Source organism: Bos indicus, chromosome 13 (assembly GCF_029378745.1).
Source record: "Bos indicus isolate NIAB-ARS_2022 breed Sahiwal x Tharparkar chromosome 13, NIAB-ARS_B.indTharparkar_mat_pri_1.0, whole genome shotgun sequence".
Classification (NCBI taxonomy): Eukaryota; Metazoa; Chordata; class Mammalia; order Artiodactyla; family Bovidae; genus Bos; species Bos indicus.
This window is the reverse complement of record NC_091772.1, coordinates 59,821,314-59,847,156: the sequence shown is the minus strand read 5'-3', so window position 1 is coordinate 59,847,156 and position 25,843 is coordinate 59,821,314. Positions and strand designations below refer to the sequence as shown.

General features: G+C 49.1%; 1 protein-coding gene across 1 annotated transcript; it reads right to left on the bottom strand.

Annotated features, from left to right (window-relative positions):
• Nucleotides 1-541: 541 nt before the first annotated feature.
• SDCBP2 (syndecan binding protein 2) lies at nucleotides 542-20,198 on the bottom strand. The gene is made up of 9 exons (XM_019972168.2): nucleotides 20,082-20,198; nucleotides 10,356-10,428; nucleotides 9,634-9,703; nucleotides 8,938-9,038; nucleotides 4,145-4,303; nucleotides 3,189-3,364; nucleotides 2,938-3,109; nucleotides 1,307-1,398; nucleotides 542-1,101 (listed from the first exon to the last, which is right to left on the bottom strand). Exons 2-9 carry the CDS (start codon nucleotides 10,407-10,409, stop codon nucleotides 1,047-1,049), a joined length of 879 nt encoding a protein of 292 aa, XP_019827727.2. The 5' UTR covers nucleotides 10,410-10,428; nucleotides 20,082-20,198; the 3' UTR covers nucleotides 542-1,046.
• Nucleotides 20,199-25,843: the final 5,645 nt, after the last annotated feature.

Sequence of the window (25,843 nt, the reverse complement as noted above, 5' to 3'; positions counted from 1 at the left end):
TCAGATCCATCGCCTGTTTTCTTTATATTGTGTCTTTTGGGGCAGTGAGGGGGATAAAGGGGGCTCACGCTGTCCCCACCCGCATGGGAGTCAAAACTCACACCCTGGAAAGAGCTGAGGGGGCAGAGATCTTTCCTGAGGTAGAGGGGACCTGAGAGCTGCAAGCTGGCTCAGCTCTACCGTGCGTCATTTGGGGGTCACTTGGCACCCCCTCGGTGTCAGTCCCATTGGGCCCTGAGAGTGCACCTATTCCATCCTCTCCAGCACCCCTGAGGTGATTCTCACACCTACAGATGCAGAAGCCAGCTGGAGTCACTGAGCAGGGGGCGCTCTAAAGCCAGTGCCCCCCTCCAGAGCCCACACTGTCCCCCATCACCACCCAGCCATCCCAGCCTCACACCAACAGGCAGCATGTGACGCTGGCCAAGCCAAGCCAAGCCATGCTGTCAAAGGCAACACATAGAAAAGGCCTCGGTCTCACCACTGCTTAAAAGACAACCAACACTGGTGCGTCATGGGACTGAGGATTCTGGAATATCAATTACTTTCAAGGAAGGGATTTTATTTAAAATCAAATCTTTATTCAAAAGACAGTGAAGGGTTATAACTCTATACAGTTTGTGACAAAGAACAAGTAAAGGAAAAAGAAACAATTCTTAACCAAAAAAAAAAAAAAAATGTATTTGTGTTCTCAAAACATGGAACTGTTTTACTGGTAGAGGCAAAAATTTGAAAGGGACCCAGCTGCAACTTTAGGAAGTGTTTAGCCGGCCTGCCGACGTGCCAAGCATTTAAATCAGCACAGAGAATGGCCGCCTGTGGGCCCTGTCCCGGCCTTAGCCCAGTTGAGTGGCTGAGACTCCAACAAGGCCAGTGTATGTAAATGACAGGCGCACAGGATGCCATGTCGCCCCGCCCGGAACACGCCCCCTTGAGAAGACCCCGCCCCCTGGAGACGGCCCCGCCCCCAGGCAGCACGCCTTCGCAGGCACAGACTTTCCCTTTCTGGCAGGAGGGTGACAGGGCTGAGCTGCTGTCCCGTGGCCTCAGACGTCAGGGATAGAGTGGTCCATGGTGTGGTGCAGCAGAGTCGGGGACAACCTAGATACAGCAACAAGGACATTCGCCAAAACTGGCAGCACCTTCTCCCCCTTCTCCCAAAAACCTGTGCCTCCCTTGCCTCACCCCAAGTTACCAGAAGGCGGTGGCCAGGAGGTGAGGAGAGGGGAGGGGGGGGTTCCGCAGGGTGGGGGAGGGGGGCGGCCGGAGGAGAGGGGGGCCAGGGGGTGGGGGGGGTCAGCCTTACTTTTTGACCATGTGCTCGTAGATGACGGTGGGGATGATGGTCAGGGTGATGACGTTCCCGGCGGTGGCCAGAATCTCTGTGACTTCTTTGTCCTGGAGAAGAGGCGAGTGACAGTCACCTTGGGGGCCAGGGGCAACAATGAGGCACCTCTGTGAAGTGGTCAGCGTGGCCCTGCTGGAGTCCACCACTGACAGTGACGGTAGGGAATAGGTTGCCCCTTGAGTGAGGGTGGCAGGCCCCCAGCTCAAGCAAGAATGTGGGCCTCCCATCTGAGGCTCTCTCAGTAAAATGGACTCACCTCTCCTACCCTCACCTCGAGGGCCTGTGTGGGCCTGACACCAAACAGCCTCACAGACATGACTTCCCCCAAAGAGCCCCGGGAATCCCACCAACCACACGAGTATGCCGTCTCCCGGGCCCCAGTCACACCGGGATTCTGACCCCAAAGCAGAAAGAGAACCACGCTGCAGTGGGGACAAGGGGGGACAGTAGGCACACCCACCCACCCTCTTCTCTGGGCTCCTGTCAGCCTGAGCTGAGGCCGTGGGGTACCTCTTCCTCTTACATCTGGTTGACCAGTAAAAAGAAAGGCCTGCAGAAGCCGTTCAGATCATGGGGAGAACAAGACACGAGAAGCACCTACACAGAGTGTGCCGTACAGCCCAAAGCCGAATGCTAAGAGACGAGCCTCTGGCCCTTACTTGGAGACCGTGACCTTTACTTTGCACAGATCTCTGACTTGGCTGTGTGTTTTCCTAGCTGTGCCAGGATCAATGGGAGAAGATATGCCAGATGCGACTAGATGGTCAGGCATAGGGGAGAAGATGTGTGACAGGAGGGACCTGGAGATGGCCCTTATGAGGGAGGGGGAGTGGCTCACAAGACTGTGTCATCTGTGGGGTGAGATGGCAAACCCCCCAGGCCACCTCCACCTGCCTGTGAGCCCCAAAGCCCTGGATGCTGGAGCGGGGGGGACCCTCACTCTAAATCACAACTGGAATTAAGAACGGCTCTCAGTCCTGGTGGCATCAATCAGGATAAACCACTCTCGTTTTTCCAGGGACCAGAAGCCATGTGACTCAACCTCTTCTGGGGTCCATTCCCCGAAGGCACCCACCTTGTCCCCCAGTCTATGTCACAGCACTGGCCCTAGACCATTTGCTCCTTCTTGTATTTAAAGATAAAACTCACCACACACACACACTGTTGGGGAGAAGAAAGAGGTAGGAAATGGGCTTCTGAAGAGCCATTTCCTAAAATATTCCTATTAGTGAACATGATCCGGGATACAAACAGAAATATCACACAGAATAGACCGTGCAGCCAGGAGCCCCTCACCCCCACCCCGGACACCCATTTCCTGACACACGTCATCACCACCACCACCTGTTGTCACACCTCTGGCCTTCATGAGTAAGTAACATCAGCGAGTATTTACTGAGCACTTAGTGTCTGCACTGTGCTCGGAGCTCTCGTACCTTTGTCTCATTGAATCCCTGCAGCAGCCTTAGGATGAGGATCTGAAGCTGGGGCGAGCGCAGCAGCCCACCCACAGACACGAACCTTCCCACCACCTCTCGATCTCCCAGTCCCTGAGGTCCTGGGATGGAGCCATGCTCCGCCTTGCTCACCTTCAGCCCGATGACGTTTTGCCCATTCACCTCACACACATAGTGGTTGGTGAGGAGCCCATTACGGGCCGCGGAACTCCCTTTGACCAAAGAGATGATCTTCCCCTTCTTGATGACGAAGCCGACGTGGCCTGTGCTGTCCTTGTGCATGGTGATGGTCCGCTGGAACGGCCTGGCAGGGAGGGACAGTGAGCTGGGCCTGGGACATAACCAAGGGCAGACAGACAGGCTCCTGGGACCCGGGTGCTCACCTGTCCCGAACGATTATGACAATCTTCTCGGCCGATGCCTTCTTCACCACCTGGTGGGCTTTGTCCGTGCTCCACCCAGCACAGTCGCGTCCATCAATCTGCAGAATCTGGTCCCCAAAGCGCAGCCCCACCAAGGATGCAGGGGTGTTGGCCTGGACCAGCTGCACGAAGATCCCCTGGAGGAGGTGAGCCCGGCATTCAGTTCCCCCAGCCCACCCTGAGCCCAGGCGCCTCCTCCTGCACTGCTGTTTGCCTCCTGATCTTCTCAGAGCCTGCTGGGCCCTGGGACCGCAGCTCTGTATAGCAACATACAGGGTACCCCATTTTCCTGGTGAGGAAACGGGCCACACAGCTAGGAAGCAACGGAGTCAGGAATTCAGGAGTTTTCCCGGTATCTCAGATGATAAAGAATCTGCCTGCAATGCAGGAGACTTGGTCAATCCCTGGCTTGGGAAGATCTTCTGGAGAAGGGCATGGCTACCCACTCCAGTATTCTTGCCTAGAGAATTCCTTAGACAGAGGAGCCTGGCGGGCTACAGTACATGAGATCGCAAAGAGTTGGACATGACTGAGCAACTAACGCTTTCAGGAATTCCAACTAGTGGCTGCATCCCCAGTCACCAGATTACAAGGCCTCTCAGGCTGGCATCTGAACCAACACCCCCACACCCCTCACCTTCCACTGTCTTCAGAAAGCCTCCCAGAAGCCAGATCCCTCTGAGTGGGGAGCAAGGAGGCATGAAGTCCCAGGAAGGGCAAGTGGAGGGTCCCTGGCACAACCCAGAGCAAGCCCTAGTGCCTTATGGGGGGGGGATGGAGAGGACGAGCTTGGCTAGGGCTCAGGTGAGCCTTGGCTCCCGCGGGCAGCTCGGGCCGCGGGCAGGCGCAGTCCAGCACGCGAGCTCTCTCTCTGCGTTCCGCGGGGCCCCTCCCCTCCCGCCTGACCCCAGCCCCACCTTGTCGATGGCCTGCAGCCGCAGCCCCGTCTTGCCACGCTCGTCCTTGCATAGGTGGATCTCGCGCACACCGGGCTTGATCTCCGCACGCAGCGCGCCCAGGCTGTTCCCGGACACCGGCGCCACCACCTGGCCCGGCGAGGGACCCGAGACCGCTGCCTGCAGACCACAGGGGAGCAGAGGTCAGCCAGCGCCGTGGGGCCTCGTGCCTCAAGGGTCCAGGCGTGGGAGCAGGGATTGGGAAAAGAGAACGGGGTGGACCCTGAGCTCCAGCCCACCGCAGACCACACACACCTCTTGCGGGCAGGAGGACACATGGCGCCATGAAGCCACTAGGGGGCGTCAAAGTCCACACACCAAAAAAACACAGCCAGGAAAATAGAGACGGGAGGACAGGTATGTATTATAGAAAAAGGGTCCTCATTTTCCAAGACAACTTGATGTCAGAAGAACGTTTTAAAATCCACTTAAAAATAAAAAAAATTCACAGAAAATAGTGAACAGTGAGGGGGTAAAGGAGCTCAAGCTGATTTCTGTCTTAAAAAAAATTATGTCAGAAGTATCAAGATGAGTGAATACTATCCCCGCCCCCCAAAAAAGATCTGGAACAAGGCAAAGATGTCCACTCCCACCACTACTGTTAAATACAGTAATGGAAGAACTAGCCAGATAATAAGGCAAGGGAAGGAAATAAAAGACATATAGATTGGAAGAGAAAATATAAAATGGTCCCTATTTTCAGATGAGATGATGCTTTACTAGAAAATTCCAAAGAATCTACAGATAAACTCCTAGAACTCATAAGTGAATTTAACAAGGTCACAGGACACAAGACCAATGCATACCAAAAAAATCAATTGTACTTCTATATACTCACAATGAATACGTGGAAACTGAAATTAAAAATACAATACCACTTACAATCGCTAAAAAAAAAAAAAAAGAAATACTTAGGTGTGGAGCTAATAAAACATATACAAGAATTGTATGCTGGAAATGACAAAACACGGATAAAAGAGATCAAAGAAGTGAAGTGAAGTGAAATGAAAGTCGCTCAGTCGTGTCCGACTCCCATGGAATATACAGTCCATGGAATTCTCATCACATCATCATATATTTCTACATTTAGATAAAAACGGAAATAACCTTAGTAGGATAGATATTAGTAGAAAATAGTGAAGTTATTAAAAAGAGAAATTTTGAGTACTCATTACTGTTTTTTTAATATAATGTATTGTGAGTTTGAAAGTGAAAGTCGCTCAGCCTGGTCTGACTCCTTTCACCCCATGGATGAATTCTCCAGGCCAGAATACTGGAGTGAGTAGCCTTTCCCTTCTCCAGGGGATGTTCCCAACCCAGGGATTGAACCCAGGCCTCCTGTATTGTAGGCAGATTCCTTACCAGCTGAGCCACAAAGGAAGCCCACAAATACTGGAGTGGGTAGCCTTTCTCTTCTCCAGCGGATCTTCCTGACCCAGGAATCAACCCGGGGTCTCCTGCATTGCAGGCAGATTCTTTACCAACTGAGCTATTGGGGAAGCCTAATCAATGGTCTAAATAAATAAAGAGATATTTTGTATTGATGGATCAGAAAAACTAGATGAAGCTGTCAGCTGTCCACAAAGTGATATACATATTTAATGCATTTCCTATCACAGTCTCTATGTTTTGTAGATAGAAGCAAGGTTAATCTAAACTTCATGAAAACACAAAGGAACTAGAATAGCTAAAACTAGTCTGACAAAAAAGTAAAAAACAGGAGAAATCACTCTACCAGATTTCCAAACTTTCTATATAGCTACAGTAATCAAGATAGTGTGGTACTGGGGAGAGACAGACCTTTGGAGCAGAATAGAGAATATCCAGAAATAGCCTCACACAAGTAGAGGCAACTGCTTCCTAACAGAGGTGTGAGAACAATTTAGTGAAGACAGAAGAGTCTTCTTCTTCAACAAATGGCATGGGAGCAACTGAACATCCATAAGCAAAATATGAATCGTGACCTCATGCCTTATGCAAAGACTGACTCAAGTTCAATCATAAATTTAAACAAAAAATTATAAGAGTTTTAGAAGTAAAAGGGAAAATTTTTCAGAACCTAGAGCTCAGTCAAGTTTCTTAGGACACCAAGTCATGATCCACAAAGAAAAAAATCAATAAATTGAACCTCATCAAAATTGAAAACTTTTGAAGTAAGCCAGAAGGAAAAACATAAATACAGTATACTAACGCATATATATGGAATTTAGAAAGATGGTAACAATAACCCGGTGTACGAGACAGCAAAAGAGACACTGATGTATAGAACAGTCTTATGGACTCTGTGGGAGAGGGAGAGGGTGGGAAGATTTGGGAGAATGGCAATGAAACATGTAAAATATCATGTAGGAAACGAGGTGCCAGTCCAGGTTCGATGCACGATGCTGGATGCTTGGGGCTGGTGCACTGGGACGGCCCAGAGGGATGGTATGGGGAGGGAGGAGGGAGGAGGGTTCGGGATGGGGAACACATGTATACCTGTGGTGGATTCATTTTGATATTTGGCAAAACTAATACAATTATGTAAAGTTTAAAAATAAAAAAAAAAAAATAATAAAGTGCACTATTTTCTGAAAAAAAAAAAAAAGAATTCATGACTCAGTGGGTTAATACTGGCAAATGGGTCACGAAAAAAAAAAAAAAAAAAATTGAAAACTTTTTGTTCTCCAATAAACTCTTTTAATACAATGAAAGGAGAAGTTACACAGCGGGAGAAAAATATTTACAAATCAAATGACAAAGGACTTTAGAATAAGGTCTCAAAAGTTGACTTAAAAAAATAATCCATTTAGAAAATAAGCAAAATATATGAAAACATTTTATCAAAAAGACTATACAGCTGGTAAATAACCACGTGAAAAGATGTTCAACATCACTAGCCATTGCTGCTGCTGCTGCTAAGTCACTTCAGTCGTGTCTGACTCTGTGCGACCCCATAGACGGCAGCCCACCAGGCTCCCCCATCCCTGGGATTCTCCAGGCAAGAATACTGGAGTGGGTTGTCATTTCCTTCTCCATTAGGAAAGTGCAAATAAAAACCACGATAAGGCAACACCACACACCTACCATGAGTAAAACTTAAAATAGTGATAATATCAAATGCTGGCAAAGATGTGCCAACAAAACACTCATGCGTTGTTGGCAGGAAAATAAAATAATACAGCCACTCTGAAAATTGTTTGGCAGTTTCTTTCTAAAAAAAATTAGCCATACATGTATTACACTACATAGGAATTGTACTCCTGGGCGTTTATCCCAGAGAAACGAAAACTTATGTCTGTACAAAAATCTGTACACAAACATCTGTAATATCTTAGTTTATAATAGACAAAAACTGGAAACAACCAAAATGTCCCTCGAGAGGTTAAACAAACTGAGCTATAGCCACACCATGGAACGCAATCCTGCAATAAAAAAGAATGAACTGTTGAAACAGGCGACAGCCTGGAAGGATCTCCAGGGCACAATGCTGAGTGGAAAGAGCCCATCTGAAAAGGTCACACACCATGTGACTTCACTTACATAACCTTCTAAAATGATAAAATTATAGGGACAAAAACATGCCAGTGACTGCCAAGGGGCTGAGGATGCTGAAGGGGAGGCTGGGCGTGATCATAAAGGGGCAGCATGACACAGACTTCTGTGTGATGATGTAGTTCTGTATCTTGATTGTGCTGGTGGCTGCAGGTGATAAAAACACACAGAACCTTAGACGCATTGTACTGATGTAACATGCCTGGTTTTGACCTTATAGTAGTTACATAAAATGGAAAACTGAGTGAAGAGTACAAGGGACTTCTCTTGTCTTGGCAACTTCCTGACTGAATCTCCGACTATTTAAAAAGAAAAACTTAAAATAATTAAAAATTTTAATTATGAAAGTGCATTATCTGTCGTCTTTTTTTTTTTTTCCCATCAAATTTAGGTTGTCTGGGCTATTGACCAAAGAGAGATCAATCAATGGATTAAAATGGACAATGTGACCTACTTTGCTTCCTGTGTGTGCTCCCCTACATGACTGTCAAGGGCGTCATTTTGGAAAACCACTCCAGGGTGTCACCAGCTTTGCTCAGGATCCTACATGTCCTCATCCTTGCTGGTTTCTCCTGTGAAATCCTCATTTGTCAGTGTGGCAGCTCTCATCGTCACTTCTATCAATTTCATGAAATCCCACGGCATTACCAAGATTTGTATTTGCACTTTGCAGTCGATTTGCACTGGACCAGCGCAATGAACCACCCAGGAATGTTGAAGCTGATGGGTAGACAGTTTTGGGACTGATTCTATAAGTGAATATATTTTCAGGAGTGAATATTTCTATGTTATGATTTTTTTTTTTTTTTTTTTTGCTCCCTGAAGTCATAGAGAGCAAGAGTTAAGCATTATTTTTTCATGTGGGGACTTGGGGCTGACAAGCTCCTCCTCACAGGCTCTGCCTAACCGTGCAGCTGCTCCCAAGTCACAGGCACCCCCTCATTAGAAGCACCCAGGCTCACGCCAGGTTTAATGTCCTCCCTTCTCATCTAGCAGGCTCAGGCCAGCAGGTCAGAGGTCAAAGGGCAGGCAGTGGCCCTCTAGCCCCAAGGCCTGCAGGAAACCATGAAACCCCACGGCACTTCTCATGAAGGTTCAAAATGAAACGTGTCATCAAGAAACAGAGCCTCAGGGATGCTACAGAGAGAGGTGATTCAAATCTGTTTAAATGGCAAGACCGAGGAAGGAGGGCCCGCATCAGGCAAGAGACAAATACCTACACTGGCACTTTCTGGAGTCTGAGGCAGGCTCTGCTGGACTTCTTGGCTGGAGAGGGAAAGACCCATATAGTTTTCCAATTCTGCCAGGTTAGGATACAAAACTGGTGGGAAGGGAAGGGGGAGAAGAGAAAGATGTTATTCTGGCCATGAGCTTGGCCACACCTGCCTGGCTCCCAAGTGATCACTCATCTTTGTTAAGAAACAAAAGGGTCCGTGATGCTGTTTACTCCCAAGAATGCAGTATATTCTTGAGATGGCTCTGCAGCCCTGGGAACACTCGCTGGCAATGTGGGTCCTCCCCTCAGATGGTCTGGGAGCAGCCTGGGACACAGAGCCCCTCACGGATCACTTTGGTGTTCAGCTCAGTTACCTTTATTTGGCACCAGCTGACCCAAAGGCAGCTCTGGGAAACTGCACGGTGAGGAGAGGGGTTGGGCCTGAGCTCACCAGTCAAGATAGCCAGAGCAGGCCCAGGGCCACTGCATACATCCTGGTCTCCTTGTGCAGCCTTCCTTGGTGGCCCTAAGTCAGGGATGTCAGGCCCCTCACAAGGTCACAGCTTTTCAGCGTCCCCCTCAAAGTAGAGGGGACAACTGTACACAGTGCCCATGGCTCGGTGGCAGGCAAGAGGCAGGCTCTCGGAAATGGCCAGCAGAAGTCACTCTCGGCCGGAAGCACCCCATCCCCATCACTCACGTGGAGGCTGGGAGTCCCCTTTTCCCCGTACTGGCAGAGCAGGCATCCTGGGTACGGCTTTGGCCTGGGCCTGGGGATGGAAGGGGAGTGCCGCTCAGCTGTGGTCAGAACCCCAGAGCCCTTGGAGCTTGGGGCTCCCTGAGGCTGGGGGTCAGGGCGATAGGTATGCTCGTGGCCTGAGTGGGTATCCAACCCTTCAATAAATGTGGCTTCGCACACCTCCATGCCTCAGGAGGGAGGTTCTCCCAAGGGCCTGCAACCCACTGAATGTCACAACTCATTTACTACCTGCAGTGGCCAAGGTAATTATCAGTCAAAAAGCCCCCAGTTCTCAAAACCCACTAAGACCTCATGTAGGATGGAAGGAGGAAAGGGCTTCTGGGGGCTGAGTAGGCCAAACACCACGGCCACAGGGTTTACCCTGGAAGCTTGCCCTAGGGCATGGGGTCTGCACGAACCCCAGTGGAGGAAGCACTGGGACCGAGCGGGCACCAGACATAGGCCTGTCTGCAGCTGCTCGTCTTCTCCACCTGCTGTGATCCCACTGCCCTCTGAACACCTGCTCTGCCCAGCAGGCCCCGCACTGGGGACCCGCATGCCTTGGGGCCAATAAGGAACTCCCAGGGGCCTCCAACCTTGATCCAAGACAAGCCTCCCTTAGCTACCCTGGAGTAATCCCGAAGCCTCAGCAGGGGACCCAGGCTAATAGCCTGGCAGTTTACCTGCATGGCCTGGTCCACCTTCAGGTCCTCCAGAGATGGGTACAGGGTGGCCATGGCTGCTCCTTGGAACACCCTGCAGGGCACAACAGAGCCGGGTGCTGAGGGGCGAGCGGAGGCACAGACACGTGCCACCCAGCACTCTCAGGATGAGAAAGACGTCAGGACGGGTAGTATTATTATTATACTACTATTACATGATTATATATAATACATATTATATATATCATATATAGCATATATTGTTATATATTATATATTCTATTATTATATACTTATATATTATATAATAATATAATATATTATACCAGTTATATAATAGGTATTATTATCCCCATTTTAGAAATGCAGGAGCTGGGATTGAGCCAGAGTCTGGTTCCCAAGCCCATGTTCTCCACTCCTACAAAATCCCACCCCACCGTGTTCAGCTGACTCTGGGCTTTAGAACCTGGACCCAGGGGTCACCCAGGACATGCTCACCAGGCAAAGTAGGACTGGGGAACCATGTCCTTCCCTGCCATGTTTCAAAGGTCAGAAAGCCTTACAAGATCTTATCGCTCAAGACCTAAACCCGGTCCAGTTGGTGCAGAGTGAGCACCTACTGTATACCCGGCCAGCATTAGGGGTTTGTGCAGCATCTTCCCACAACTACTTGGGGCTCAGTCCAGTGTCAAGCGGTTGGGGACTTCATATTAAAACAGGCAGCAGGCACCTTATAATTCCTCCCCTGCCCCCCCACACCCCTCTCCATCTCTGGGCATTTGAGCCCCTACTGCCATTTCCGGCTTCACTGGTGAGTCTTGATCTTGATCATGATGAAGGCCAATGGAAACTCTTAAAAACATGCACACAAACTGTAAGAGTAAGAGTTTATATGCTCAGCAGAGTATTGTTCAGAGGGATAAAGAAATGATGGGGGACCATAAACATTTATTAAAAACCTTCCTACCTATCGGGGGGAGAACCAGAAGGACCTTGGAGCAAGGTACCCAAAGAAATTCAAAGAAATTACCCTCAGAAAAGCTTTATTTCCTCCCTAGATGAAATGTGAGCAAGGAGCAGTTTGTCCTTCTGGATTCTTCACCATTTACCCACTAACACACTGGCTCTGTCACATCTACCGGCCTTTGCTGGGCCAGTCCTCGTCAGCTGGAAGCTCCTACCCCACCCTCCCGCCCTGGCTCCTGAGACAGTGAGGTCACCGCTGCCCCCACCCAGGGCCCTGCCCTCAGCAGGGACTGCGGACCGGCCTCCGGTCCCGGGCTCTTCAGTTGTCCTCAGTGTGTCTTCCCACCTGACCTGCAGTTCCTGGCGATCCAGGGGGTCCTATTCACTGCACTGGGCCCACATTCCTGGACCAGGTCCAGAATCTCTGGGCATCTCGCCGGAGTGATCCCCAGGGGTCAAGGTCATCTTCCTCCATGACTCTTCCTTGTCCTTCCTCTGCACCTGCTGCCTTGACACTTATCAACTTTAAGCCTCCCCAACGACCCCGTACACACACCATCCCTTCTAGTCTGCCATCACACCCTATTATCCTCACATCCCATCACTAATCCTCACGCTGTCCTCCTCCATCTCCCCGCTCTTCTGCAGGAATCACAACATCTCCAGTGAGTCAACTCGACTGCTGTTCTCCAGCCAACAGGTCCTTTCTGTGTGAGCCTGGAATGCCATGCCCCTGATTAAAGCACCCCTAGTGGCTCCGCCACTCTCAGAATCCAGTCCACGTGCCCTTTATGATTCCTCCAGAGATTGGAACCAGTGGCTCACAGGCCAGATGCAAACAGATGTTGTTTGACCTTGCCAAGGACTTTATACATTCAAAGTTAAAAGCTTAAATGCAGAACTCGAGACTCGGCACTTAATAATCTAGCTTCACACTGCTCCTGAAAAACAGGACACTCTAGCAACCCTGGACCACCGCTGAGTGGCTACATCTGAGTCGCAGCCAACTCCCGGGCGCCCCAGACTCCCTCAGCCTCTGTTGTCTCTTACATCAAGACCGATTTACTCATTGGCCCTGAGTCCCAATAGACATTTGCTTGCACCCCCTGCCTAATTCTCCCGCTTTCTTTCTTTCTACACGTCTTTCTCCCAACCCGCACCCTCAGCTTCAGCCACAATGAGCTACTTTTAGATCCTTGAATTAACTGAACTTCCTCGTGTCCCCAGGCCTTTGCGTGTATTATTATGCCCTCTGTCTGGCATACCTTTCTACCCACTCTGCTCCCCACCTGGCTAACTTCCAATTATTTTCTGTGTTCCATATCAGAGGGCTCTTCAGGAAACTTGCCTTGATTTGTGCTCCCCCTGCCCCACACTCGCCTCCTCTCCCAGCTCATGTTCTTAGTCTGTTGATCATTCACTACTCTGAAGCTGCCTCTTGATCTACCTATTGGGAGTTCCAAATGGGCAGAAACTGGACCTTCTAATTTATTGTGGACATCAACCAGCCCCTAGCGTGGACATCAACTCAATATTTCCAGAAGCAATGCATTCCGCCTGGGCTTCCACGTTTCTCCTTGTAGAGTAAAGCGCTAATGTCCTATGAACGTGCACCTTCCTAGGATGGAAGATGTGAGGGCCCAAACAGGCTTTGTTTGCCTTTCACTGGCTTGTTTTTTCTGTTTTCGTTTGAGTTAGTGTCAACATTTTAAAATCTGGAAATATAGAATTCTCCACTTCTATCTTGTATAGGAAAAAAAAAAAAAAAAACACAAAATACTTGGCAATGCAAGAGCAGGAATCATACACAAGCAACACTCAGCCAGGCCGGAGTCACAGCCTGCCCTTAGATGAGGTTGCACACACCTCTTGTTTCCCAAAGTACCCATCCAGCTGGCTCACACTGCCCGCTTGGTTCCTGGGGGCAGGCAGTTCCAGATCTTTGCCCTCACCTGGTCTTTGGGGCAGAAATGACCATCTCAAGGAGACAGGGATGGTCCAATGGGGAGAGGGAGACCGGCTCTGACCTGCTTTAAATCAGCTGAGGGGAGAGGCCCCTTCGCCTGTGGTCTTCCCTTCTGTGCACACACTCCAGGAGACTTGGATCTTGGGACAGTCCTCAGAAGGTACCACCCACCAAAAACACGCCCTGGATCACACATGAGCTACAGATGTGAAAATAAGAGGCATCCCTGCCCTGCTTTTTCAAACACTGAAGTAGCAGAGCTTTTATATCTGTAGCAGCTGCCTTCTGGGCAAGCAGAATCTGAGATCCACTTCCTGGAGATCCTTTCCAGGCTGGAATCACACAACCCATCCTCCGGGTCTGAGACACTTTCACCACTGCCACCTTCTCTGGGTCTCAACCAAGGTTAGGGATCTGGGTGGAATCAAGAGGCAGGTGTTTCCCTGCCTTTTAGCAATTCACAATATAGTGGGGAATGGCTCCCTGCCAGGAAATATGCATATCTCATTCAATTATCCATCTACTCATTCTCACTATTTGAGTGTCCATTGTGTGCCAGCGACCTTGGACCTCTTTGTTATGCAGATCCCTCTGCTTGGCACACCACCCTTCTCTGCATAGCCTTTCAAGCCTTTGAAGACTCAGCTCAAATGCAAGTTCTCCGCTTGGCTTTTTCAGGCCGTGGGACCCCTGGCTAGTTGGCTAGGTCTTCCTGTGTTCCCAAACTGACTGGTACTGCACCTACTCTCAAGTTATTTATCATATTATACGATTACTATCTGGGTATCCCCTCATTCTGAACTCCATCTCAGAATGCCAGGGACTACGTCCTGTTCATCACCCTACACCTCCCCACTGAAACAGCACCCAGCACACAGATGCCGACAAAAATTGCTATTTGACTGAATAGATAAGTGGTTTTCCAAGAAACAGACTGGAAATTTGTGTGGGCATTCTTGGATGTCACAAGACTGAGGGGACACTAGCATTTAGCAAGCAGGGAGTAGTGACCAGGACCTTTTGTAATGCACAGAACAGCTCATCACAACAAACTGTCCCACACAAGTTTCCAATATCCCACCAACCTTAATGGAAGCAACAAAAAAAAAACCTGTGTATAACCTGTTTTATATACAAATACAATGAAACTTTACCGGTTTTAGTATACAATATATCATCCAGAAATGTATACACCAGCTTATCTGAGGAAGTTATTCTTGGTTTTGTTCACCATTCTGAAAAATCATTGTCAATTCTCCACAACACGGGTAGGTCACCAGAACACACTCGTGTGTGTCTGTGTCTGTAGCTGTCATAGTCACTCCACGCCTGTATACAGATACATTTAAGCTTTGACTCAAGATGCCAAATATAAACTTTGGCAAAATTCAGCTGAATACTATCTATTAAATCCAAGGTGGTCCTAGTGGCAAAGAATCTGTCTGCCAATGCAGGAGACTGCCTACAAGCAGACGATCCTGGTTGGATCCCTGGGTCGGGAAGATCTCCTGGAGGAGGAAATGTCAACCCGCTCCAGCATTCTTGCTGGGGGAATCCCATGGACAGAGGAGCCTGGCGGGCTACAGGCCATGGGGTCCCAGAGAGTGGGACACGACTGAGCATCTGAGCACACAAATCCAAACTCCCTCGTTTTAAGTTAGGTACAAGCGTGATCTGGTGTAACCCAGTCTGAGCTTTTACATAGTGAAGTGCATATTCCTTTATTATAAACTATTTTCATTGCCCTCATTTCTTCTTTACAGTGCAGACAGGGCAACATGCTGTTTTGCGGGGTTTTTTTCAACTTGTTGCTGTTCAGTCGCTCAGTCACGTCTGACTCTTCCCAACTCCATGGACTGTAGCGTAGGGCTTCCCAGGTGGCGCTAGTGGTAAAGAACCTGCTTGCCAGTGCAGGAGGCGTGAGAGACATGGGTTCAATTCCTGGGTCAAGAAGACTCACTGAAGTAGGAAACAGCAACCCACTCCAGTATTCTTGCCTGGGAAATCCCATGAACAGAGGAGCCTGGCAGGATACAGTCCATAGGGTCACAAAGAGTTGGACACGATCAAAGTGACTTAGCACAGACTGCAGCATGCCGGGCTTCCCTGTCCTTCACTATCTCCCAGATTTTGCTCAAACGCGTGTCCATTGAGTCGATGATGCCATTCAACCATCTCATCCTCTGTCAGCCCCTTCTCCTCTTGCCCTCAGTCTTTCCCAGCATCAGGGTCTTTTCCAATGAGTAGCTCTTCACATCAGGTGGCCAAAGTAGTCAGCTTCAGCATCAGTCCTTCCAATGAATATTCAGGGTTGATTTCCTTTAGGATTGACAGGTTTGATCGCTGCTATCCAAGGGACTCTCAAGAGTCTTCTCTAGCACCACAGTTCAAAAGCGTCAGTTCTTCAGTGTTCAGACTTCTTTATGGTCCAACTCTCACATCTCTACATGACTAGTAGAAAAACCATAGCTTTGACTAGACGGACCTTTGTCAGCAAAGTGATGTCCCTGCTTTTTAATTCCTCTGCCTTTTCTTAATCCAGCTTGTACATCTGGAAATTCTCAGTTCACATACTGTTGAAGCCTAGCTTGAAGGATTTTGAGCTTACTGTGCTAGCATGTGAAATGAGTGCAACTGTGCAGTGGTTTGAACATTCTTTGGTATTGCCCTTCTTTAGGATTGCAATGAAAACTGAACTTTTCCAGTCCTGTGGCCATTGTTGAGTTTTTCCACATTTGCAGGCATATCAGTGCAGCACTTTAACAGCATCACCTTTTAGGATTTGAAATAGCTCAGCTGGAATTCCATCACCTACATTAGTTTTGTTCACAGCAATGCCCCCTAAGGAGGTGGGGGTGAAAAGCCGCTCTGGACAAAACTACCCCCTCCCTCAGCCTCAATTTCCTGCTTTTTGGAAGCAGCCAGGCACACAACTCCGTGAACAGGGGGACCGGAGAAAGCACCACAGGTCCCTAGGGCTTGTTTCCTAATCTGTCCAACGATCGCTGATCGAAGATCTCCAAAAGACTCCCATTCTGACCCTCTTGTAGCTCCGAACTTTGCTCGGAATAAGAGGCGACCTCCCCTGGTTGCTATGGGTTACAGCAAAGACTCCGCCAGGCCGCTAGGGCGCGCTGCGGCGGCTAGAGCGCATGCGTCTAATCCATCCGGGGCTGCGCACGGCTACACGCCGTTCCCAGGGTGCTCCGCGGCTGTGGGTGGAAAATGGCAGCCTCCTCTGTGGGTTGTTGGTCCGGTGGGATCCTAGCATCCCTCCGGCCTCTTGCTTTTTCCAGGCGCTCGTGGCTGGCACCCACATCCATACACACACACAAAATCAGGTAGAGCATCAGAATAAGGGATTTAAAGGCTCAATCGGGCTCCGCATCGCCTCTTACCGGTGTGGAAGCTACGCGGATCAAATTGCGCTTTCAATGGGAATGTCTCCCTACACTCCACACACCCCTGAGCCTGAGTCCATTAACGGCTTCCCGAAGGAGAGCGGGTGCGGCTGAACCCTCCCCTGACTGATAGGATTCCGTTCTGAGGCAGCTGAGGGAGGGAGGAGGGCAAAGTTGACACGCCTGCGCTCCGGGCTGCCTGTTGCTCCTTAGGAAGAGGAAGCTCCAGCGCTCCCGTAGGTTTCGGAAGCACCTTGGATCCCCGAGTATTTCCCACCCATTGAGACGTCACCTTCCCAAGTTTCTTGTCCTGCCCTGACTTCCCGTCCTGGTGCTCCGCCCCAGGAAGATTCACCCTAGGATCCCACCCGAGAATGAGGGCCTGCCACTCGGGGTGAGGGTCTTGGGCTTGGCCTGGCAGATCACTTCCCACAGCAAAACGACCCGCTGCTCGTTTTTAGAGATTCGGGCAGTTGGGTCTGTGGGGTGCAGGATAAAAGCCTGGGGCAAGGGGGAAGGCCTCCCGGAGGAAGCCAGGGGACACAGACTGGACTGTGAAGAATAGAGGTTCCAGAGGAGGAGAATGGAGTATGTTACTCCAGAGATGGGAGGCCCAGACCCAGGAGTCCAGCCGCCTTCCAGATCTTTACTGCCTCCCGCTGGTTGAAACTCATTTTTCCCAGCTTTGCTGCCACTCTACAGTGACCCCACCAAATGCACCCCATGGTCGGAGCCAGAAACCTGGGAGTTAGCCTTGACTCCTGCCCTCCAGCCTACCCATTTCCTGCCCTCAGAGTAAAATCTCCGACTTCAACTTGATATTCAAATCTCCCTGACCTGACTCCAGGTACCTTCTCCACTGACTCCTGATAACCTCACTCTTGTGCACTTACCCTGCATCTCATTCATTCCAGACTCCTGTTGATCGTAACTCACCTTGCTAGTTCAGCCTCTGTGCTTTTACAGATGCTGTTCCCGCTGTCTTGAATGCCATTCACATCTCCCCCGCCCCCACCACTTTGTTCATCTGGTGAACTCATTTTACCCCCAAATTCCCCAAACCAAACACAAATAAGCGTCTCTCTTTTCTAAACCACAGAATCTCATATTCATTCCACTACTAATATCATTCATTCCACTAGTGTTTTTAAGCACCTACTGTGAGCAAGGTCTGCATTTCCTAAGTTGGATTTCCACTACTCTGTATTTGTTTGCCTGTCTCCCTCTCTGGTGAGGAATGTTGCTCATTTCTGAAGCCCTAGTGTTGTGCCCACTCCCTGGCACACAGCAAGGGTCCAGTTACTGTTTCTTGAAACGGAAAAGCAGACCCAAGGGGAAGACAAAAAGTTCCAAAAAGACCTTTGAAGAAAAACCCTGGGCCTAGAAAGGGAGATAAAACAGTGCCCTGATGAGGTAGATGGAAAGGCGGCCTCCTGCAATGACACTGGAAGAATTTGCTCAATACGATGCTGCTGATTTCCTACAATTAACTGGCTCCTATGAAAGGAAAGAACCCATCTAACCTAGCTCACCCAGAGAAATGTTCTCCCACTGCATTTTCCACGATTTCCATCCCTGAGCTTCTGTACTTTGTGGTATTCTGAGTGGTAGCAACTCCCACAACTGAGCAGCAATCAGGTTCTCAGAGACCAGCAGGGCTGAAAAGGGGTCACCAGCCCCCATCTTTGGGCTTTGAAATGAGAACACTTTGTTCCAAAGAGCTGACACTAAGGGACGCCCACTTGTTCCTGTGGACAACTCATCCATCCTTTAGAAGACAGTGTGCAGGAGGGAAGCGTGGGTTAGAGTGTCAGAGGAATAGCTCCTGGAAGGCCAAATTAGCCCAGGGATGTGGTGAGTTGGAAAAGAAGAGGCTGTTGCTAGGCCACCAGCTTATACCCGCCTCCCTCCCTCAGGCTGTACTGCCTGCTGGAGAAAAACTGTGAACTTCTTTCAAGGAGTGCAGATGCTTCTGAACCCAGGCACAGGAGAGGCAGAATGAGAGCAAGGACCTCGGAGGCAGGCAGGATGGGTTCAGACTGATGTGCTCTGGCTGGAGAGCAAGCACGGACAAGTCTCTCCTGCATGTCATTTCTTCCTTTGTAATATGAATAACAATACTTGCATCACAGAGTTGTTGTGGAGGTTAGATTCTTGAGATGTGTACAGAAAGTACTACCACAATAAAGGGCACGCAGTAATCGTTAGCTGTTGTTCATTCAGTACATTCACTTAGCACCTAAGTCCCAGTACTGTTCTAAGTACCGGTAATAAGGCAGGGAACAAAAGAAAAGCCCGCCTTTGAATGTCACCTGGCTGGATAAATAAGTGCGTCTGCAGTGTTAGTTAGGTGATTAGGGAAGTGATAGGGAGTGGAGGATAGAGCCTGGAAGCCCAGGAGGCTCACTGCTGAGGGTGGGGGCCACAAGTGGCCTAAATGGGGAAGGAAAAGCAGTGAGGCTTAGGGCACAGCCACTGCAGTGGCCCTAAGGTGAGTGCCTGTTCTGTTTGGGGAATGTCTGACCAATGACACTGAAGTCAGTCATTCAGAGGGGAAGTAGTAGGACAGAGCGTGGAGAGGTGGTGAGACAGACTAGATCCTTTACGGCCTGAGGGTCATGCTGAGGGCTTGGCATAAACTCTTGTGAGATGGGAGCCAGCCACTGGAGAATTTTGAGCAGCAGAATGACATGGTCGGACTTTGATTTGGAAGACAGAAGAGGGAGCGCGAGTGAACAGAGAGCCCGGGCTAGAGGTGGTGGCGGTACAGTTGTTAGTAGTTTGGACCACCCTGTGTACAACAGCCCATGCAGTGCCTGCCCAGCACATAGCAGCCCTGTCTTAAGCACCATTTTCTGAGGCTAGCTGTGTGGAGGCATGCTCCTTTTATCCATGATCTCATTCAGTTTCCCCAACTGTGTGGGAGTCCCCGCAGGAGGAAACCGGTTCTTGGGTCAGGCCACTGGCCCACGCCCCCAGCAGGTTCTCCTTCCTTGGTAGGGAGCTTGTTGATGGAAACAGCTTCAGGCAGAGAAGTGAGTAACAGAAACTGAAGCCTGCATTCAGTTTCTTGCAGAGGTTGCTCTTTGGTTTTCCAGGGGTCCATTGTGAGGAACAAAGTGTGGGTCCCATCCCTGTGATCACTGTCCCAGGCAGTCAGAAGGAGCCTGGATGGAGCCCTAGTGATGTCTGGATAAAGATCACCTACCCTTGAACCTGGCCCAGGGCTGGGCTCAGAAGAAGAAGCCCCTCTTCCAAAGTTTACATTTCACTGCCAGAGAGAAGCACCTTGAGAGGAAAAGGCCTGGAAGTCCCAGAAGGGTCGAAACAGGGAAAGAAGAAGACAGGTGAGAGCAGGTGTCCTCTTCGCCCCCTCCAACCCCCCTGCCAAGGGGCCCTGCGCCCAGCTCTTACCTGTAGTCAGGTGCTGCTGCTCGTCCTTCTCTAGCCACTGCTGACGGACTATGGTCCCTCCCTGGAAGGTGGTGGCCCTTGTCCCAGCTGGGTTCCGGCTCCCTGGTCAGCTGACTCACCTGGGCCTGGAATGGGCCCAAGTACGTCCCTGCAGCTGGGTCAACCTGCCCGAGGTCAGCAGGTTCAGAGGAGGCCTTTGGCCTTAGTCTGGATGTAGAAATGGGGCTAGGGGCTCACAGCTCCTGTGGGGAGGGGTATGAACCAGACTTCTTGACCTTGAGGAAATCAGACTTGGATAGGACACCTACTCCTCTAAACATGAAGGCAGTTTGATGGGTCTTTAAAAATGGCCATACCTTGTGACCTAGCAATTCCTCTTCTGGGGATTCGTCATAAGAAAATAAGTAGGATGGGGTCTCAGGGCCCATCACTGTGTTTCTTATAGTAGGGAAATCTAGAAATCTCCAAATGCCCATCACAGACATCACAGGGTCAGTTAAATAAGGCGTCTTTGGAAGATCAGAAAGCCATCAATGTCATTTAAAGAAGCAATGAGGCGTCCTGTATTACATCCTGTAATACAGAGTCTGTATTCTTGGCTGCTATACCACATCACTACACAAAGATAAACGCAAAGTTCTAAAAAGATGGTGATTAAGAAAAAACAAGGATTAAGTGTGTTTTTCTTATCAGTATTGTTTTAGTTAGAGGAGTTTGAAATATGTTTTATAACTTTTTTTCTCATCAAAATTACTGCTTCCATTTTTCATTGCCTATTTTAGTAAATGTGATCAGTAGTCACCTAGTAACACAAATGAGAAAACTTAGACACATCTAAGATCTCTACTTCTTTTATACTTCCTACATCTAAATCAGTGGCCAAATCTTATGGTGCATGTATGAGTGGTGAAAAGAGCTTTATTTTTTCTTTTTCTTTTTTGGCTTATTTTGTAAGGTTTTTATTTTTTCACCTTTTTATTTTGTATTGGAATATAGCTGATTGACAGTGTTGTGATGGCTTTGGGTACACAGTGGAGTGACTCAGCTGTACACGCACATATGGCTGTTCTCCTCCCAGCTCATCTTCCATCCAGGCCACGTGGCAGTGAGCAGAGTTCCCCGCGCTGTGCAGTGTGTACTTGTTGGCTATCCATTTCAAATGTAACAGTGTGTGCATGTCAATCCTGGGGCTCCCTGGCTGTCCTCTCCCTGAATTCTTCCCTTCTGGTAACCGTGGGTTTGTTCTCTTATGAGTCAAAACAGCTTTAATTTACTATGGACCTACAACCACAAACCATGCAAACTCAGAAAAGGCAAAATTATTAAAGAACCAAAAACAAAACCAAAAAATTCAGTAATTCTCTCAACAGTATCCCGGTTTTTAACATAATAAATAGTATATACTTATATAACTTAATTATATAAATATATAACATTTATAATTTTAATATATATTTATAAATAAAATACAAAATATGGTCTCATTTTCTTTTTTAAGTCATGAGGAAATGTTCTGGCAACATATCAAAAAAAATCAATATTATGACATCCATCTTGTGTTTGGTTTTCATTTTTTAAAAAGTAAATATGCACGGAAAACTGTCTGGGTGGTCATATCCTAAAACACTGGAAATTCAGATGGTGGGATTGTGGGGATAGGCTTTGATTTGTATTTCTGTGTCTGTTTCAAAGTGATGGGGTTTTCTTTTGAAGTTAGTTTTTGCTTTGCATGTTTATGATTTTTGTAAGGGGTGATCAAATTAAGGTTAATTGTTTTAAAAAGAAATTTAGATGAGTTATCTCCAGGAAGGAGAACTAAGGGGCTCAATGCTGAGGCGGGAGGGGATTTTTTTTGTAATAGCACACTTTTTGTGCCTTTTAAATTTTGAAAAAAATTTAATGTATTTGACCATCCCCCCAAATAATCATGTAAAATAAACAAAAAGCAGGGAAGAATTTAGCTGAGGTCCTGGTGGGTTGGGTGGTACAGAGGTGACCGTCACACCTGGTGCCTGGGGAGGGCCGGCCCCCATGTGCTGGGCAGTCCTGGGAGGAATGATGCAGGGCAGCCGCCCAGGGTGGGGTGAATGTCAGGGTGGCTCAGCAGGCCGGGCAGGCCCACGTCACAGTCCCTGTGAGGAGCCTGGACAGAGGGGCACTGGGGCATCAGATCCTGGCTGGGGCCCAGAAAGTGTTCAGCCCATGGAGGAGACACTGCCAGCCTCAGGGGCTTATAGCCAAGAGCCCCACACTGAAGACCAAAGCAGGAAACAGGAATAACAGCAAGGATGCAGGGCATAAGACCCCACCGTGGGCGCTTCACAGCCATTACTTCAGTGGCTCCTGCCATCCCTGCAGAGCAGGGTAAGAGGCAAAGTCCCTCTCGAGTGACGCAGCTGCAGAGTGGCTCCAAGGTCCTTTTTTCCCTTCTATGAGACAAATGCACTTGAAGCTGAGGTGTGGACACACCCAAGGGCTGAGCCACACGGGCCTGAAGTGTGTGGGAGACCATGGCTGACGGACCACCTTCGATTAGGCCTTCAAGTCCAAAGAAAAGTAGCAAATAGAGACCCTAACTGAACCATGTGACATCTCCTGCCCTCACCACCCCCGCCACACACACATATCTCAGTTCACTCAGTAGGGTCTAAAAGTGGCTTTCTTGTGACTTCCCTGGTGGTCCAGTGGTTAAGACTGCATGCTTCCACTGCAGCAGGCAGGGATTCAATCCTTAGTGCAAAACTAAGAACCCACAGACCCGCAAAAAAAAAAAAAAAAAAGGTGGGGGAGGGGCAGGCTTTTCGAGAAGATGGAGGGAAAAACCAGCCCAGAAGGGTAAGGAACTTGCCTGTGGTCACACAGCATGTCTGTCCACACAGATCTGGGACAAGATCTATGTCCCCTCACCCCCACCTACATGCAGGGTGCTCCCTCTGTGCCCTGCTGGTTTAGCCACCTCCAGCTCTGACTTCTCCCCTATTGCAGTCACCAAGAAGAACTGATACTTTGCTGTAGCATGCCCTTGCTCAAAGTCTTCAGCGGTTCCCTACTGAATATAGTCCCTCCTATATTCATTGGAGGGACTGATGCTGAAACTGAAGCTCCAATACTTTAGACACCTGATTCAAAGAGCCAACTCATTGAAAAAGACCCTGATGCTGGGAAAGACTGAAGGCAGGAAAAGAAGGAGACGTCAGAGGATGAGATGGTTGGATGGCATCACCAACTCAATGGACACGAGTTTGAGCAAACTCTGAGAGATGGTGAAGGATGGGCAAGCCTGGCATGCTGCAGTCCATGGGATCACAGAGTCGGACACAACTGAGTGACTGAACAACAACTGAAGGGAGAGAGCGAGGGTCAGTATCAGGACTAAATTCCCAGGCCTGACATTGAGACTCCATGGCCCATCTCATCGTCATTATCCTTTCAGCCTTGTTGCCCCAGCACTCCTACCTGAGCCAGGCTGCAAGCCTCTCCACTCTCACCTCAAGCTTCCCTACCTTTGCTGCTGTTTCTCCTGGAATGCCTTCCCCCCGCCCCCACTCCAAGCTCCTCTTCCAGGAAGCCTCCATGATCACTTCCATCCGTGTGACCTGTCTTGCTTCTGAGCTCTGGATCAGATCGTGCTGTTCCGTTCTGTTCTTTGATAGTAATCATATTGTATTTTTCATGTGTCCTTTTTAAATTTTTTTATATTTTAAGCATGTGCACGCCTGGTCGCTCAGTCATGTATGACTCTTTGTGACCCCATGGAGTGTAGCCCGCCAGGCTCTTCTGTCCATGGGAATTCTCCAGGCAAGAATACTGGAGTGGGTTACCATGCCCTCCTCCAGGGGATCTTCCCAACCTAGGGATTGAACCCAGGTCTCCTGTATTGCAGGTGGATTCTTTACCATCTGAGCCACCAGGGTGGCTGGCCACCAATTACAGCCTAAGTTCCTTGAGGGTAGGGCCTAGTTATTACATGTACAGTGGCTATTTTCAAAATGAAAACTAGAACCTGTGCTCCGACCAGGATATGTTTCTGCTTTGAAACTCGCATAACCATCTTCAAAAATCTAAACCATTGGTATCCAATATGCACCATACACTCAGAAACTCTGTACAGCACCCTTCACAGACCTGAGTAATCAGCCAGTAACACCCCTTGCTGCTAAGCCCAGAGGCAGCTCAGAATTCTCTCAGAATAATGTGGCAGGTAGCTAATACCACCTGGATTTGGCCTGTGAGATGAAACCTCTGCATCACCTGGAATGGGCACTCCTTGAGAGCAGGGACTTGTCTATGGGATTCTCATCCATAGGGCCAGCACCCTGCCTGGTATATAATAGGCTCTCAGTAAGTATCTATTGACTCAATGCATGCCCTCCTAGAAAAGTCAATCACAGATATAAATGTAATGACTAACTCATTTAAAAGATGGGCTGGGCTGGGGCCCCAGATCTCTGTCTCAGATCTATGACGTTGCACAAGTTACCTAACCTCTCTGAGCTTCAGTGGTACCTGCTTTACCAGCTTGTTATGAGAATTAAATGAATCATATGCAGTGCTTAGGACATAGCTGACACTCCATAAACATGTTTCCAACTTCCTCTTGGAAGGAGTCCAGCTACAAGTTACTGAAACAAAAGACAACTGGTTCAAGTCAAAACAAGGGTTTTTTTCATGGAAGAAGGGGGAATGGCTGCTGGGCAGAGAGAAGTGTCAACTGCACACTTCTACCCTCTGCCTAGAACTGGGATGGTGTAGAAAACTCGGGTTTCGTCACCACAGCTGCATCAGTACCGCTAAATGATAACTGGAAGTGCTCCATCTGCATGTGGAACGCTCTGCTGAGCGTGGGGTAGAGCCCAGTTTCAGGTTGTTCCCAGCAGCCCGAAGATGGGGAGGGCGGAGCACCTTGCCTAAGGCCACACAGCCCGGGGGTGTGAACAGGCCGTGGCTGTGAACTGAATGGAGCCATCAGGGCTCGGGAAGTCTTCCCCATCCCCACAGAGCTGAGCCATGGATTTCTCAGGTGGGAGCTGAGCACCAGAGGGCTGACTCCCTTCATGCTTCATCCCATTTAGTTCTACTTAGCCCCTAGCTTGGAAGCACAGGCTCCTGCCAGAGACCCCAACATGGGCACAGGCACCTGCCAGAGACCCCTTACAATACCACCCCCTCAAAAAATACCCGAAAGTGGTATCCTAAAGGGGGCACAGCATATCGTATGGCTGTGGAATCCCAGCCCGCCTGGGCTAAAATCTCTATGCTTAGGCCGCGTGAACTTGCGCAGGTCACTCCACCTCTCTGGGCCTCGGTTTCCTCACCTGTAAGAATGATTTCACTTCGTATCTATTAGCACAAAGTGTGCAATGACACGGTGCCCATGGGAAGAGCCAGCTAAATTTGAATTATTATAATACTGAATACATTATTGAATTTTTGTTTTATCCAGGTGAGAAAAAGTGTATCCATTACTGCTTTAAATGTGATCAGAGATCAAATAAACAAATTACTTGCATCCTTTCTGGACCATCCATCCAGGCTGGAGCTTCTCCCAGGATAAGCTTCCAGCAAGTAGGAAGCTGAGGTCCCCAGACGGCCCACTACTGTGGCGGCCCCACCATCTGGGCCCTTGCTTCCTCTAATCTTCCCCTTGAATCCTGTATTTCTCCAAGGGCACTGACCCCAGCCACCTGCAACAGAGACCTCTGGGTAGAGAACAGTTAAAAAGACAGATTCCAGGGAACAACCAGGCTTGCTGCACCCTGCTC